At 59.4% G+C, this 15,246-nt stretch overlaps 1 protein-coding gene and 1 long non-coding RNA gene across 2 annotated transcripts in view; both read right to left on the minus strand.

The window, feature by feature from the left end:
- The window catches only part of LOC138726296 (uncharacterized), a 147,114-nt gene that overhangs the window by 130,618 nt on the left and 1,250 nt on the right, over window positions 1–15,246 (minus strand). The window lies entirely within an intron of this gene.
- Window positions 3,231–10,413, minus strand: LOC138726173 (tumor necrosis factor ligand superfamily member 10-like). The gene is made up of 5 exons (XM_069867672.1): window positions 10,252–10,413; window positions 6,051–6,197; window positions 5,703–5,739; window positions 5,141–5,248; window positions 3,231–4,787 (listed from the first exon to the last, which is right to left on the minus strand). Exons 1-5 carry the CDS (start codon window positions 10,411–10,413, stop codon window positions 4,351–4,353), a joined length of 891 nt encoding a protein of 296 aa, XP_069723773.1. The 3' UTR covers window positions 3,231–4,350.

Here is a 15,246-nt window from a genome sequence, read left to right on the forward strand (position 1 = left end):
TTTCCCGGCATCGCCCCAGCTCTGCCCTCGCCGCAGCAGGAAGAAATCGCAGCAGGGCAAAGCGACCCCGCCACGGGCGGCCAGGTGAGTCATGCACCAGGCGGTGGCACTTAAGACGCTACTGGGTACCAAAATCTCTATTTATTCACACTCAGACCTTTTGGGATCAACTCTGTGACAGCAAGCAGCTCAAGGTCTTTGCTTGGTGGGGTCTGTGCTGCCAGAAACCCACCACAAGTGGTTTGGGAAGCCCTCTTACCTGCAGGGCTTTAAGCCTTTTACAAAAGCTGACGGCCACAGGCATCTTATACAAATGGGGAAATCGAGGCACGGAGGCTTCAGGAGTGCCCAGGTCTCCTGGTGAAGAAACTGAGTGGTTCCTGCCAGCACTCTTGGTTATTGTCCAACCCAGCTGCTTTCTCCAACCTCAGCAGCTGTAGAGAATGAAGGTGGTGATGACCAACAGGTTACTGCTATGGCTTCAAACCCTCTGGATTAAAGACCACCGCATCTTCTTCCTTACACCTCTGAGCTCTTCTCCAGGTATTCCTGAAGCAAGATCTTTGAATAATGAGTGAGACATTGTCCCAAGCTGCCCAGAGCAGTGGTGGCTGCCCCATCCCTGGAGGTATTCAAGGTCAGGTTGGATGGGGCTTGGAGGCCCTGATCTAGTGGGAGGTGTCCCTGCCCATGGCAGGGGGCTTTGAGGTCCGTTCCATCCCAAACCATTCCATGATTCTATGATCTCAGCTGCAGGGCTGGGAGATGCCTCCAAGCCCTCTCCCCACCGTGATGAACCCAGAGCAGCAGAGCCAGGACCTTTCAAACACCCTCCCATGCCACAGACATCCCCCACCCTCCCACCTCTTCCCCCCAGTCCATCCCATTTCTGCTTGCCCGGTGCCACTCAGCTCGCACCAGACAGCAAGATTGCTGTTTGGCTTAATGCTCGTGGAGTTCATCTTCTCCGAAATCCTCTGTGCACAAGTCTTTCTCTTCCAGGAAACAGAGCAATCTATGATCTGGTTGGCACTGCACCCAGCTCTCCCATCTCACGCACAGAGCTGCTTTACCTGCCTCACTGCCAACTCCTGCAAAAAGCAACCTCCACTGTAGCGGGCTGGGGAGGCTGCTTCAAACTCTCTTTCAAAGCAAAACTTGGACTCATCTGCTCCATTTCCTGCAGCTCCAGGTTCAACCTGAGCTCTCGCAACAGCTCAGGGGTCATTGACAGGGGAGCCAGGATGAGCTCAGCGCTCCCCAGCACAGAGGGTTCATGCCAGGAAGGATTTGAAGAGCTCCGAGAGCCCGAGTCCTGTTGTTGGTCACCGAGGTGGTTGGCAAAGAAAGAAGAGGTGGAAGACGAAAGCGACCATTCAGAGGGGGTTTTGGAAGGCAGGGGTTTGCAGGACCAGCACTAGGTGGGACCTGGTGTGCTATGGGGTCTTGGCTAAGTGACACCTCTGGGGACCCAGCTGTGCCATATGCTTTCGGGTTGTGTTTTGGGTTCAGTTGTGGGCCCCTCACCACAAGAAGGATGTTGAGGCTCTGGAGCGAGTCCAGAGAAGAGCAACGAAGCTGGTGAAGGGGCTGGAGAACAAGAGGAGCGGCTGAGAGAGCTGGGGGTGTTTAGCCTGGAGAAGAGGAGGCTGAGGGGAGACCTCATTGCTCTCAACAACTACCTGAAAGGAGGTTGTGGAGAGGAGGGAGCTGGGCTCATCTCCCAAGGGACAGGGGACAGGACGAGAGGGAATGGCCTCAAGCTCCACCAGGGAGGTTCAGGCTGGACACCAGGAAAGAGTATTTCATGGAAAGCGTCATTGGGCACTGGCAGAGGCTGCCCACAGAGGGGGTTGAGTCACCTTCCCTGGAGGGGTTTTAAAGATGGGTAGATGAGGTGCTGAGGGACATGGTTTAGTGATTGATGGGAACGGTTGGACTTGATGATCCTGGGGGTCTCTTCCAACCTGGTGATTCTGTGATTCTGTTTGTGTTGGGCAAGAGCCCGATGCGTCAGGCAGGGCTGAGTGCAGAGCCAAGCCTCACCTCCCTCCACGGAGCTGGAAAACCACACCCAGGGGGGAGCAGGACACCCCCCAGCCCTTTCCAGAGCAGCCGTGTTTCCCCTTTGCAGGTGGCAGGATGGTGCCCTCAGGCTTTGGATGAGCTGGGAAAACTGCCCCTGCGTTTGGGGCTGGTTCAGACACTTGTTTGCGGGACGAGGGGGCCGCACTGTGCCCCTTTGATCAGCCTCTCTGGAGCAGCAGGAGCTGCCTGCAGGAGCTGGAGGGTGGCAATGGCTAAGGGCTGTGGGTTCTGGAGGGTGTGGGAGCCACGTGGCTCAGCCTGGAACTGGCTCTCAGCCCCAGCTGAGGATGCAGGCCTGGAAAGCTGTGGATGGATAGTGGGAGTGAAGAGCAGTCCCTAGCTGGACACGATGTGATGGGGAACAAACCCCTACTAGCACTCCAGGGGTTGGCTGTGCCTTGGGCTGGGCTTGGCAGCCCCAAAATGAAGAGAGGGGAGCAGCACCAGGATCGCCCCAGGGAAGGCGGGTGAGATGTGGTTCCCAGGAGCTGATGGGAGGGAGTGGGGCTGGGTCAGGTCCCAGCAGGGATTGTGCTGGATCTGCTGCTGGAGCTGCCGCTGGTCCCAGGGCAGACGAAGTTACCGGGCTCAGGAGTGGGAGCGCATCTTCCTGGGAATGCCCCAGGAATCCATGGGGAAGAGGTGGCGTGGAGCCCTTCGAGGTGGCACGGAGCCCTTTGAGGCGCTACCGATGCAGGACGAGACAGGAGCCGGTTATGGCCTGCAGCCTTCGCTGGGCTCTGTCTGCAGCTCTGAGAGCCAGAGCTCCTGAGAACCAGCCCATTCCCCGAGGCTGCCTTGGCACCCGGCAGCTCTGGCATCGCACCCAGGCTGCTCCATTGCCGCCGGTGCCGCGGCAGTGCTCAGATGTGGAACCACAGGGCGAGGCTGCAGGCGGCTGGGGAGAAGCTGCAGGCGGCTGGGGAGAAGCTGCGGCTCTGCTCTGTCTCCTCGCAGCCCCGTGCTTGCAGTGCTGGGCAGGGACGGGGCAAGACAGGGCAGAGAAGGGTGGGCTGCAGCCGCCAGGGCTGCCTGGCACCCAAGGGCGCTGGCACCCAGGTTGCTGGCTGAGCATGTGAACCAGCCCGGATGTCACGATGCTCGCTCGGCGATGCCCGGGCTGCCTGACGCAAAAGGGGAGCAGAGCAGGACTAGAGTACAGGCTTTAATTAAACCAGCACTGCAAGCCAACCCCTTGCCATGCCGGCACAGGCGGTGCTTTGCATCCTTCGTCGAGCTGACGCTGCCATCCTGTCCATACAAATAGTCTTCATAGGATACAGAGAATATACGGGGAATTACAAAGGGGGGCTGTGTCCAGCCCAGCGTCCCTGGGTTGAGCTGGTGTGACCATGCTCCTCCTTGCTTGAACCCTCTTTTAGCATCTGCCATGGCCTTGAGCACCGAGGGGCTGGTCCTGTCCCTCCTGGGTCCCTGCTGGCGCTCACCCACCCGCTACAATCCTTGCTGGGGCTAAAGGTGCGAGCAATCAGGTGGCCCAACAGCACTGGAAGGACCAATACCCCCAAGGAAAGAGATGCTTGGTCAGAAGCACAGGGGAAGTGTCACAGCAAACTCCTGGCCGGATGGTCCCGTGTGGCTCTGCTTGGGCACAACTTGACTCTCTGCCCCGTGCCCGGGCGCTGGGGCTTGGGCTGCTGATTACTCGCTGCTCCTGTTCTTTGATCGCCCCAAAGCCGATCGCTGGCATCGTCCCAGGTTTCTAATTAGCCCAAACTGAAACTCCTTCGACTCCTTCTCAGAAGCCGCTGCCGAAGCTTTCTCGTACCTGCGGGCTGTCCTGGTGAACTTTGCCCTGCCGAGCCCAGCTTCTGCCTTGGTGTCCCCGGGTCCTTGCAGCCCGTCTGGCCGTGCAATCCAACTCGCCAAGGGCCATCCTGCCACGAGGATGCTTTTTCTTGCAGTTCCAGATGCCACCTTGGTGCCTCTCCTGCAGCAGAAGCTCAAGGAGGTGACACAGCTGGGATATCGTCCCTCGTGCACATCACCCACAGGCCACCCCAGACTCTTCCTGGCTCGTGGAATGGGCGGCTGAGCTCTGTGCGGCGCTGAGCACCGCGGGTCCCTGCAGGAGGCTACCTCCCGTGCCCTCCTCTGGCTCATTCCTCGCTGCAAGGGTCATTGCAGGCTGGGGAGGACCCCGTGCCACGTCCCTGCTCCAGCCACCGGGCTGGAGGCAGGTTGGAATAAGCTGCTGCGGGAGAGCTGACAGGAAGGGAAGGTGGGAGGCTGAGGTGGCTGTCACAGGTCGAGCCGGAAGGCCCCGAAGTAGCTGGCTGCTGCATCGTTGTAGTCGATAGCCAAGGAGGAGACGGAGACGAAGAGCTCATCGCCGGCCTTCAGCTCAAACAGCCCCCCCTGGTAGAGAGCGTGGAGCCCGTAGTCCGCCTCGGGCGCCCAACACTTGGTGCCGACTCCTTTGAGCAGGAGGATGGGTTGGCTGTAGGAGGTCTTCCAGTTGATGCACTGCACGAGCTGTGGGACGGAGACTCTGGCGCCGGCACTGGGGTAGCGGAAATAGATCTGGGAGTAGATGTAGTACTTGCCTGCCTGGTTGACTCGCAAGCGGCCATCACGGTAGGTGATGTTCTGCAGGTGCGAGTGGATGGTGCTGTCTTCCCAGCGGGAGATGGCGTGGCGGCAGGACTGGGAGAGGTTCCCAAAGGGCTTGGAGTTTCCTGGGGAGAAGAGTCACCAAGCGGAGCAACTGTCAGGGTCAGGAAGGGTGGCTTTAACCGTCTCTCACAGCCCGGAGGTGTGAAGGCAGTCTTGAACTGGACAGGAGAAACCGCCTCATCTACCACCCAGGGAGGGGGTTGAGTCACCTTCCCTGGAGGGGTTTAAGGGACGGGTGGATAAGGTGCTGAGGGGCATGGTTTAGTGTTTCATAGGAATAGTTGGACTCGATGATCAGTGGGGGTCTTTTCCAACCTGGTGATTCTATGATTCTATTAAATGCATCCTCCCATCCTGCTCTCCTACCCCTTGGATGGGATCTTTCCCCTGTTCCCACATCAGAAACCCAACTTACTGTCCTGGGCCAGGCTTTGCGCACGGAGGGTGAGATGCGCCGAGGGCTTGCCACTTGTTCTGGGGAGAACCTGCCCCTCTGAGATGTTGAAGGAGCTCCGCTGGGCCTCTGTGGGACAAGGGACACAAGGCTGCAGAGGACAGAGAGCATGGGGATGCCCAGCCCCATGTTGGCAGAGCAGGTCCTCACTGAGCAAGCAGGAAATGCCCCACTGACCCGTTGAAGAGGGGGGTTATTTGGGGACGGAAATGTCAAGTCAATCATTCTCTAAGGTTTCGGTGCTATCCCCTGTGGCCCTGGCTGCCTGGACTCCACACAGACTGGCCCTGCCACCCCATCCCTTGGGACAGATGCCCTTAACCTTTCCTGTGGGACAGTCCTTGCTCTCCTCTCCCACCCCAGCTGGCAGCACCGTGCCCGGTGGAGTTTGCCCTGGGAGCAACGGAGCCTGCTGGCAGCCGCAGCCACATGCCGAGCCCTGCGCACGTGGACCATGGCTCCGTCTGTCCGGCTGCAACCGCACCCCAGCAGAGGCCACGGAGGCACCTCAGGAGGGACTCACCCTTCACCACACTCCTGCGGATAACGTTCTCTGTCACCTGAACCAGGAGAGGAGAGAAACAGTCCTGCGGTTAAAGGTGAAATGGGCATTCCCCGCGCCCCAGCTCCTCTCAGCTCCACCAAGCCTTCATAACCTTGAATTTTGTGCTACGGCTCTGGGCTCCACCAGCTCCTCGCTGCAGAGGGCCTGACATGCAGCCTCACTCCACCGCTCCGCTCTTAAACCATCCTTGGAATTGCCCTCGGCCACCCCTCCAGTGAGGTGGATGGGGAAACTGAGGCAGACAGGAGCTCTCCCAACAGCTGTGCCATCTTCCCCGGTCCCCAAAGCCAGCGGGTCTGGACTCACCGTGGCCACGTAGGCTTTGATGGTGTTGGCCAGCTTGAGACAGGACTGGTTGCTGATCAGCTCATCCAGGCTGGAGCCCTCCTGCTGCTGGCTGATCACCTGCAGACACTGCAGCTCCTCCGTGCTCCCCGGCACCTCAGCTTTGAGCTGGAACAGAAACACCCAGACATGGAGCTGCTGGAGTGAGGCCAGAGGAGGCCACGGAGATGATCAGGGCTGGAGCACCTCCTGTACGAGGACAGGATGACAGAGTTGGAGTTGTTCAGCCTGGAGGAGAGAAGGCTTAGGAGGGACCTTAGAACAGCTTCCAGGGCTGAAAGGGGCTCCAGGAAAGCTGGGGAGGGGTAGGGACAGGACGAGAGGAACAGTTTTGAGCTGAAAGAGGGGAGATTGAGATGAGATCTTAGAGAGAAATGTTTTGCTGTGAGGGTGGGGAGGCCCTGGCCCAAGCTGCCCAGGGCAGTGGTCACTGCCCCATCCCTGGAGGGGTTGGTTTCAAGGCCAGGTTGGATGGGGCTTGGAGCCCCTGATCCAATGGGAGGTGTCCCTGTCCATGGGAACTGGATGGACTCTGAGGTCCCTTCCAACCCAAACCATTCCATGATTCCATGTTTCTAACTCCTCATCAAACCGGGTGTGCACAGTGCGCCTGGGGGGAGCAGTGAGGATGCCGGGCAGGGGGTGTGGATGGGACAGCCACCTCTGGCCCAGCTCCTCCAGTGTTCAGGAGCTCACGACCACGCGGCAGTGTGGAGAACAACCCTGAGCTGCCCTGATCCCAGAGCTGGGGCTGGGCCACAGTGGCACTGCTGGGATGCAAACATCAGCTGCAAACAGGACATTGTCCTGTCCCTGTCACTTGGGAGAAGAGCCCAGCTCCCTCCTCTCCACAACCTCCTTTCAGGTAGTTGTAGAGAGCAATGAGGTCTCCCCTCAGCCTCCTCTTCTCCAGGCTAAACAACCCCAGCTCTCTCAGCCGAGTAAGATGTGAGTCTTGTCCATCTCCAGCTCTTCAGGAAACACCATGACCTCTTTCCTGGAGTTCCAGCAGCAAGCGGGAGGAGGAGACGAGACTCAAGGACTCTCCTAAGCTGCAGAGCACCAGGTCAAGGGAAGGAACCCAGATTTCTCATTCTCCAACTCCTTCACCTCTGCCCTGGTGGGATGAGGCTTTTCAAGCAGTAAAACCCAGCCCTGGCTTTGAAGGTGGTGTTCATAGCGCCTGTCAACTCTCTTGGGCCGAGCATCTGTCCTCGCACTGGCCGACCCTGCCAGGAGCACGGTGGCTCATAGATGGGCTGCAGTGGCCAGCTCGGGGGGCTGGGCAGTGGCTCGTAGATGGGCTGCAGTGGCCAGCTCGGGGGGCTGGGCAGTGGCTCGTAGATGGGCTGCAGTGGCCAGCTCGGGGGGCTGGGCGGTGGCTCGTAGATGGGCTGCAGTGGCCAGCTCGGGGGGCTGGGTGGTGGCTCATAGATGGGCTGCAGTGGCCAGCTCGGGGGGCTGGGCAGTGGCTAGCATGGGTGCAGAAAGGCAAGCACAGCCCTCGTCTCTCCCGTCTGCCCGAGAGGGATGATGCTCGGTGCTCACTGGGGCAGTAAATCCCCGAGTGATGGGGCTGAACCCACAACCCGAGCGCAGGCTTGGGCAGGGCCAGCGTGTGCCACTCTCGTGCTGCCACGGGCACTAATTACCAATTAGGGGGTGAGCCCTCATCCGACCGGTCCGTAGGCTGGTGGTGGCACATTCCCAGCAGCACACGGGGATGGCAACCACACACCTCACCCCTCCAGGCCTTCCCAACCGCCTGGCGCTGCCTGATCGCGCTAATTGCCTTGATTAAAGCTTGCGTGTGCCACTGGTCCCTCTCTCCCTGCAGGGTAACCGCCCCACCTGCCTTCTCCTGGGCTCCTGGTACCAGCGAGAGGGCATTAAACGAAGGGAAAAGTGGGCAAGTTTGGTAAAACTGAAGGGATGGGAAGTATTGTGCCGAGCGATGGGGGTTGGAGCTGGACGAGCTCAGATGTCCCTTCCAATCCAAACCGGTCTATGGTGTCCTCAGAGGTGCCGAGCTCTGCATACCACGCAGGGATCCATTGAGGAGCCTCTGCAGACCCCCAAAGATGGACACGGAAGCAGCTTTCTCCTCCTTTCAGCCCTGCCTTCTGGCTCCATCTGCTCGCATTCCTCTCCTCTCCCTGGTGTCTTTCATCTAAACCCCTCACAGCGGGTGCACGTGGGAAGCAGGGCTGGAAACAAAGCCCAGGGCTCTGCTCCAAAGGATGCTCAGCTCCCAGCCCGTCCCTCCTGCACCCCAAGCAGGGCTTGGTCCTTTATTTTCCCTGCCTCTGTTGTGGTTTTGTGCAGTTTGGAGCTGTGGGACTTGATGGACCCTCCACCATCAGGGCTGATGATTCCCATCATCAAGCCTGAATTTCCCTCGCCCCATGGCAAAGATCTTTCCTGGTTGGGGGTTTCCCCCTCCTCCTCTTGCTCCAGAATTGCCATGAGCCCAAGTCAGCTGCTGGGACAGGGGGTTTGGAAGCAGGATTGGCCATCACATCAAGTTTGGGAAGGGTTTGGCACAAGTAGCACTGTGGGTAGGTGGGAACAGCTGGATCCCGGCTCCCAGCACGGGTGTTTGGTGGGATTGTGCTGGAGCAAGGACCCAGGAGCAGAGGGATGGGATGGGATGGGATGGGATGTAGAGCTCAGATCAGTGCTCCCCCTGCCCCAGCCCCACATAGAAACGCAGAGTTTGGATACGTGCCCCCTCCCCCAGCCTCCACATCTGGATGCAAAGCTCGGATCAGCGAACACCCCCACCCCAGCCTCCACATGTGGATTAATGGCTCGGATCGGTCCCTCCAGCCTCCAGCCTCCAGATCTGGATTCATGGTTTGGATCAGTGCCTCCCTCACATCTGGACATAGAGCTCGGATTGGTGTTGCCCCCAGTCTCCACATCTGGGTTCCTGGTTCAGATCGGTGCCCCCCCCTTTCCACATCTGGATGCATAGTTGCAATTGTGTCCCCTCTGCATCTGGATGCAAAGCTCAGATCAGTGCACCCCCTCCCAACTCCAAATCTGGATTGCAAAGCTCAGATCAGTGCTCCCCCCTCCCCCCAAGATGCACAGTTAGGATTGCCTCCCCACCCCCCAGCCTCCACATCTGGACGCATATTCCAGATCGGTGCTCCCGCTCCCCAACCTGGGCATGCATCTCGGATCAGTGCCCCCCCAGCTTCCACATCTGGATGCACAGTTCGGATTGGTGCGCAACCCCCCCCAGCCTCCACATGCAGATTAATGGTTTGGATCAGTCCACCCTCCACATCTGGATGCACAGTTCGGATCAGTGCCCCCCTCCCGACATCTGGATACATAGTTCGGATCGGTGCCCCCCCAGTTTCCACATCTGGACATAGAGCTTGGATTGTTGCCCCCCCTCCACCTCCACATCTGGATCGATAGTTTGGATCATTCCCCCCCACATCTGGACACAAAGCTCGGATCGGTGCACCCCACCCATCCTCCAGCCTCGCATCTAGACACAGATCTTGGATCGGTGCCCCCCCCAGCTTCCACATCTGAATTCAGAGTTCGAATCCGTGCCCCCCCCCCAGTCTCCACATCTGCATGTATAGTTCTGATTGGTGCATATCCCCACACCCCAAGCCTCCACATCTGGATTCCTGGTTCAGATTGGTGCCCCCCTCAACTGGACATAGAGTTCGTATCATTGCCCCCCACTCCCGCCTCCACATCTGGATTCATAGTTCCAATCACTGCCTGCCCCCCTAAGCCTCCACATCTGGATGCACAGTTCAGATTGGTGTGTCCCCCCACATCTGGACACACAGCTGGGATTGGTGCCCCCCCACCTTCCACATCTGGATTCATGGTTCAGATTGGTGCTTCCTAACCCCCTCAAACGGACATAGAGTTCAGATCACTGCCCCCCCCCCCTCCACATCTGGATTCATAGTTCGGATCGGTGCACCCCCCAAGCCTCCACATCTGGATTCATGGTTCAGATTGGTGCCCAACCCCCTCAACTGGACACAGGGTTCGGATCACTGCCCCCCACCTCCACATCTGGACGCACAGCTGGGATCACTGCCACCCCCCCCCCCCACCCCCCCCCCGCCCAGCTCCCCCTCGGGGGCAGAGCTCGCCTCCCCCATCCCCGCCGCGGTCTCACCTTGGCGAGGGCCCCGGCGAAGTACGCGAAGAGCCCGGCGTTGGCCGCGAGCTGCAGGGCGATGGCGGCCCCCAGGCCCAGCCCGGGCCACAGGGCCCCGCGGCCCCCGCCCCGCGCCCCGCGCCGCCCGGCCCCGGCCCCGGTCCCGGCCCCGGCCGCCATCGCAGCCCCGGCAGCCGCGGGAGGCACCGCACGGGGGCGGGGACCGGCACAGGGGCGGGGACCGAGCCCAGCGGGGCAGCGGGGATAGGGGTGGAGGAAGGGGGAGTGACCCCAGGGGCGGAGGTGGCTCCTGGAGAAAGGGGAGCCCAGTGGTAATGGTCGCCCCTGGACAAAGGCTGAGCCCAGGGACAGAGGTGGCCCCAGGGACAGAGCTGGCCTAAGAAAAAGAGGTGGCCCCTAGATAGAGGTGGCCCCAGAGGCAGAGGTGGCCCAGAGAAAAGAGATGGTCTGTCCCCCCAGGGACAGAGGTGGCTCCTGGACAAAAGGTGGCCCCAGGGACAGAGGTGGTCCCAGATACAGTGGTGGCCTAGGAAAAAGAGGTGGCCCCTAGATAGAGGTGGCCCCAGAGGCAGAAGCTGCCCAGAGAAAAGAGATGGTCCCTGAATAGAGGTGGCCCCAGGGACAAAGGGTGGCCCCAGGGACAGAGGTGGCTCCTGGACAAAGGGTGGCTTCAGGGACAAAGGTGGTCCCACATACAGAGGTGGCCTAGAAAAAAGACGTGGCCCCTAGATAGAGGTGGCCCCAGAGGCAGAGGCTGCCCAGAGAAACGAGGTGGCCCCAGGACAAAGGGTGGTCCCAGGGGAAGTGGTGGCTCCTGGACACAGGTGGCCCCAGGGACAGAGGTGGCTCCTGGAGAAAGGGGGAGCCCAGGGTTGATGGTGGCTCCTGGGCAAAGGGGGAGCCCACGGACAAAGGTGACCCCTGGGACAGAGAGGTGGCTGCTGGAGAAAAGGGCAGCTCAGGGAAAAGAGGTGGCTCCTGGACAGAGGGTGGCAAATGACAACCCCAGGGACAGAGGTGGCTCCTGGAGAAAGGGGGAGCCCAGGGACCAAGGTGGCCCTTGGACAAAGGGTGGTCCCAGAGGCAAGTTGTGACCCGTGGACAAAAGCTGAGCCCAGGGACAATGGTGGCCCCAGGGACAAAGGTGGCTCCTGGACAAAAGGTGAGCCCAGGGACAAAGGTGGCCCCTGGGACAAAGAGGTCGCTGCTGACCAGAAGGGGAGCCTAGGGAAAAGAGGTGGCTCCTGGGCAAAGGGCAGTCCCAGGGGAAATGGTGGCCCCTGGACAAAGGGGGAGCCCAGGGACAGAGGTGGCTCATGGACAAAGTGGGAGCCTAGGGACAGAGGTGGCTCGTGGGCAAAGGGGGAGCCTAGGGACAAAGGTGGCCCCAGGGACAAAGGTGGCTTCTAGGCAGTGGGCGGCTGCTGGTCCAAGGATGGCCACTGGGGAGAGAGAGTGACCTCAGGGACAAAGGGTGACCCCAGGGAAAAGAAGTGGTCCCTGGATACAGGTGGCCCCAGGGACAGAGGTGGCCCCTGGACAAAGGGTGGTCCCAGGGGCAAATGATGGCCCCAGGGACAGAGGTGGCCTAGGAAAAAGAGGTTGCCTCTGTATAGAGGTGGCCCCAGGGACAAAGAGGTGGCCCTTGGACAAAGGGTGGCCCCAGAGACAGAGGTGGCTCCTGGGCAGAGAACAGGTGCTGGTCCAAGGGTGGCCACTGGGGAGAGAGAGTGGCCTCAGGGACAAAGGGTGGCCCCAGGGACACAGGTGGCCCAGGGAGAAGAGGTGGCCTCTAGATGGAGGTGGCCCCAGAGGCAAAGGGTGACCCCAGGCACGAAGGTGATCCTGGACAAAAGATGGCCCAGGGAAAAGAGGTGGCCCAGGGAAAAGAGGTGGCCCCTGGATAGAGGTGGCCCTGGGGACAAAGGGTGACCCCAGGGATGCAGCTGGTCCAGGGAAAAGAGGTGACACATGGACAGAGGTGGCCCCTGGACAAACAGTAGTCTCAGGCACAGAGGTGACCCATGGGCCGTGGGTGGCTGCTAGTCCAAGGGTGGCTACTGGGGAGAGAGAGTGACCTCAGGGACAGAGGGTGGCCCCAGGGACAGAGCTGGCCCAGGGGACAGAGGTGGCCCTGGGGACAAAGAGTGTCCCCAGGGACAGAGGTCCAGAGCTGGGTGGGCTTGGTGCCTGCAGGCAGACTGAGTTCCCAGTTGCTCTGAAATCAAAATGTGGAGTGTTTAGATGGCAAACAGAGAAGCGGGCAGGCTGGCTGTCACCCGGTGGCTGCAAGAGCCACTCTGCGGTCAGGTGAGGCAGTGGCTGGCAGTGGTATTAGCTCTGAAAAGAAAGTGAGATCTTGCTAAAACATGTGAGTGCTTTGGTCCTCCAGAAGCCTCTCCCTCTGCTCTAAGGATGGGGCGTGGGAGAAGAGGCCTGGCCTCAACCCAAACCCTGAGCGTGGGGGCAGTTTGGTGGGACAGGGACTAGGCTGTGAGCCTAAGAATTTGGAGCCAGGTGAGACCCAGGGTGGAGGCAGCTGCCCCATGGCCACCCTGTCCAAGGATTTCAGCCTGGGACCCACCCAGAACTGCAGCCACCGGTGCTCATAGAATGGTTTGGGTTGGAAGGGACCTCAAAGCTGATTTAGTCCCAAACCCCTGCCATGGGCAGGGACACCTCCCACTGCATCAGGGGCTCCAAGCCTCATCCAACCTGGCCTTGAACACCTCCAGGGATGAGGCAGCCACCACTGCTCTGGGCAACCTGGACCAGGGCCTCCCCACCCTCACACCGAAACATTTCTCCCTAAGATCTCATCTCAATCTCCCCTCTTGCAGCTCAAAACCGTTTCCCTCATCCTCTCCCTGCCCTCCCTGATCCAGAGCCCCTCCCCAGCTTTCCTGCAGCCCCTTTCAGCACTGGAAGCTGCTCTAAGGTCTCCCCACAGCCTTCTCTTCTCCAGGCTGAACAACCCCAACTCTCTCAGCCTGTCCTTGTACAGGAGGTGCTCCAGCCCTTGGATCATCTCTGTGGCCTCCTCTGGACACCAGCTCCATGTCCTTCCTGTGCTGAGGACTCCAGAACTGAACACAGGGCACCAAGTGCCATAGGGACATGCCACAAAGAGGTGGACATGAAGCCAGAGCTGCTCTGAGTCAACCAGGACTGAGTTTCTTGCAGGTTATGGAGCTCCCCGGCCAGTGCTGCTCTCCCTCCGTGACAGCTGTGAACCAAAGTCCCACCAGGCTGAGTTTTGACCCTTGAGGGGCTTAAACCTGTCTGTGACATTTCAATAGTTACATCAGTTCAGGATTTGGCCCTTAAGCCTTGACTTGCTGGACTGGGGCTTGCAGAGCGTGTGTCATCTAAGGCCTCCTCAACGAGGGGCAGAGGGAGAGCTGGTCAGAAGAGCTGGCTCCCACATGCTCACTTCTCCAGCACTCCCACACTGTGAAGGGTGTTTTTTTTTTCCTCTAAAAAATGAACTTGTCCCATTTCAGATCCTATCCACCCGGAATGGCACTACCGCTTCCATCAAATCCTCCTGCCTCCTCCTGGCTTCGTGCAGACCAGTTCCCTACAGAGACACAGGATGGAGGAGAAGGCAGCTGCTCACAGGTACCACCTCATTAAAAGGCAAAGAGCAGGTCCAGTTTCTCCTTTTTAATGAATTGTGGGGCTGGGAGGAAGCAGCAGCTCCCTCTTGGGTCCCAGATTGCCTTGGGCTTGGGTGAAGGGGCAGGAATTACCCTTTCCCTTAGCTGCCAGGGCAGGAGCTCAAAGAAAAAAAAACCCTCAAGCATCTTTCCAGTCCTGCTTTTCTGTTTAGTGTTCTTGTACCCGCTTACAGATGGTTTCGTTGCCCATGCAGCCCAACCAGGCTCTTTGACCCCTCTGCAGAGCGAGGCAGCGCCCACCCTGCTTTAGGTCAGGAGGATGGTGAGGGTTTTGGGGCTCCCTTCTCTGGAGATGGAGGAGACAGCCCTTGTTGGAGCATGTTTAGAGCTGAGAACTGGCTGCTCCTGCCCATCCCCAAATGCACCGCCTCTCGGTGTGTGAGGAGGTGGGTGGGTGGGTGGCCCTGGTCACGCATGGAGCTCAAGCAGGTCCTGCCTTTTCTTCTACCGGACTTGAAGCAATCCCGCCTGTGAAGCACAGTGGCCCCCACATGCTGGAAGTCAACTCTCATCCCACCTCTTTCTCCTTTCCCAATGACCTCTGGACTCTGCCGTCCCTGCCCATTTCTCCTGGAGCAGACGCGTGTTTTGGGATGACACCTCCCTACAGGGTCTGTGTTGGCTCTCCTCACTCCTCCAGCTGCTGATTGTGCACGTGTCCTTCCTCCTGACCCTTGCTCTCTGGACCTATCACTGCAGCCTGGCTGGGTTGGCGTCGTAGGAGCAGGTTTCCTCTACAAGCTTCCCTTCACCCATGCTTGCTTTGCCACCAGGTGAGGGTGGGAACACTTAATCTCAGTGCTTTGGTCTCCCTGAGCCCTATTTTCTTCTTAGGTGGGCACCAAGATGCAGTTGTCCTTGCGGCAGAAGCCAGGCACGTGGGGCTGCTCCCAGCACGCAGAGGAGCCCCGTGACCAGCTGCCATGAGCTCCCAAACATGGGGAAGTAGGTAAGTAGTCCCCTTATCTGCTTTTATTGCCTTTGTAAAAGATTTCTCAAAGCCTTGAATAACGCGCGCTCCATGCAAATGCCTTTGGATCCTTGATCTAATCACTCGTTCCCTGCACCGGTGTCTCCAGTGGGCTGTGATGTGCGAAGGGAGAGGATGATGGGGAGTGTGTAGAGGGTGCTGGCAGTTTCCTTGGCATCTTCTGCATAGCAAAAAGGGTTTTCTTCTTACTCTTTTAGCAGAAAGGCAGCACTGATGTGGTTTGGGGGCTGCGGGTCCCCCCATTCCCCACCTCCCAGGATCTGTGCTGGAGCCTGATCAGAGCGAAGCTGCAGGAGCAGGGTGAGGGAGGTGGGACCCAAA

The sequence above is a fragment of the Phaenicophaeus curvirostris genome, chromosome 13 (assembly GCF_032191515.1).
Source record: "Phaenicophaeus curvirostris isolate KB17595 chromosome 13, BPBGC_Pcur_1.0, whole genome shotgun sequence".
Taxonomy (NCBI): domain Eukaryota; kingdom Metazoa; phylum Chordata; class Aves; order Cuculiformes; family Cuculidae; genus Phaenicophaeus; species Phaenicophaeus curvirostris.

Coding starts and splice junctions, on each gene's coding strand:
- LOC138726173 (XM_069867672.1), bottom strand. CDS start 10,413: ATGGCGGCCGGGGCCGGGACCGGGGCCGGGGCCGGGCGGCGCGGGGCG. Junction 6,198..10,251: donor TCGCCGGGGCCCTCGCCAAG/GTGAGACCGCGG, acceptor TTTCTGTTCCAG/CTCAAAGCTGAGGTGCCGGG. Junction 5,740..6,050: donor TCAAAGCCTACGTGGCCACG/GTGAGTCCAGAC, acceptor CTCCTGGTTCAG/GTGACAGAGAACGTTATCCG.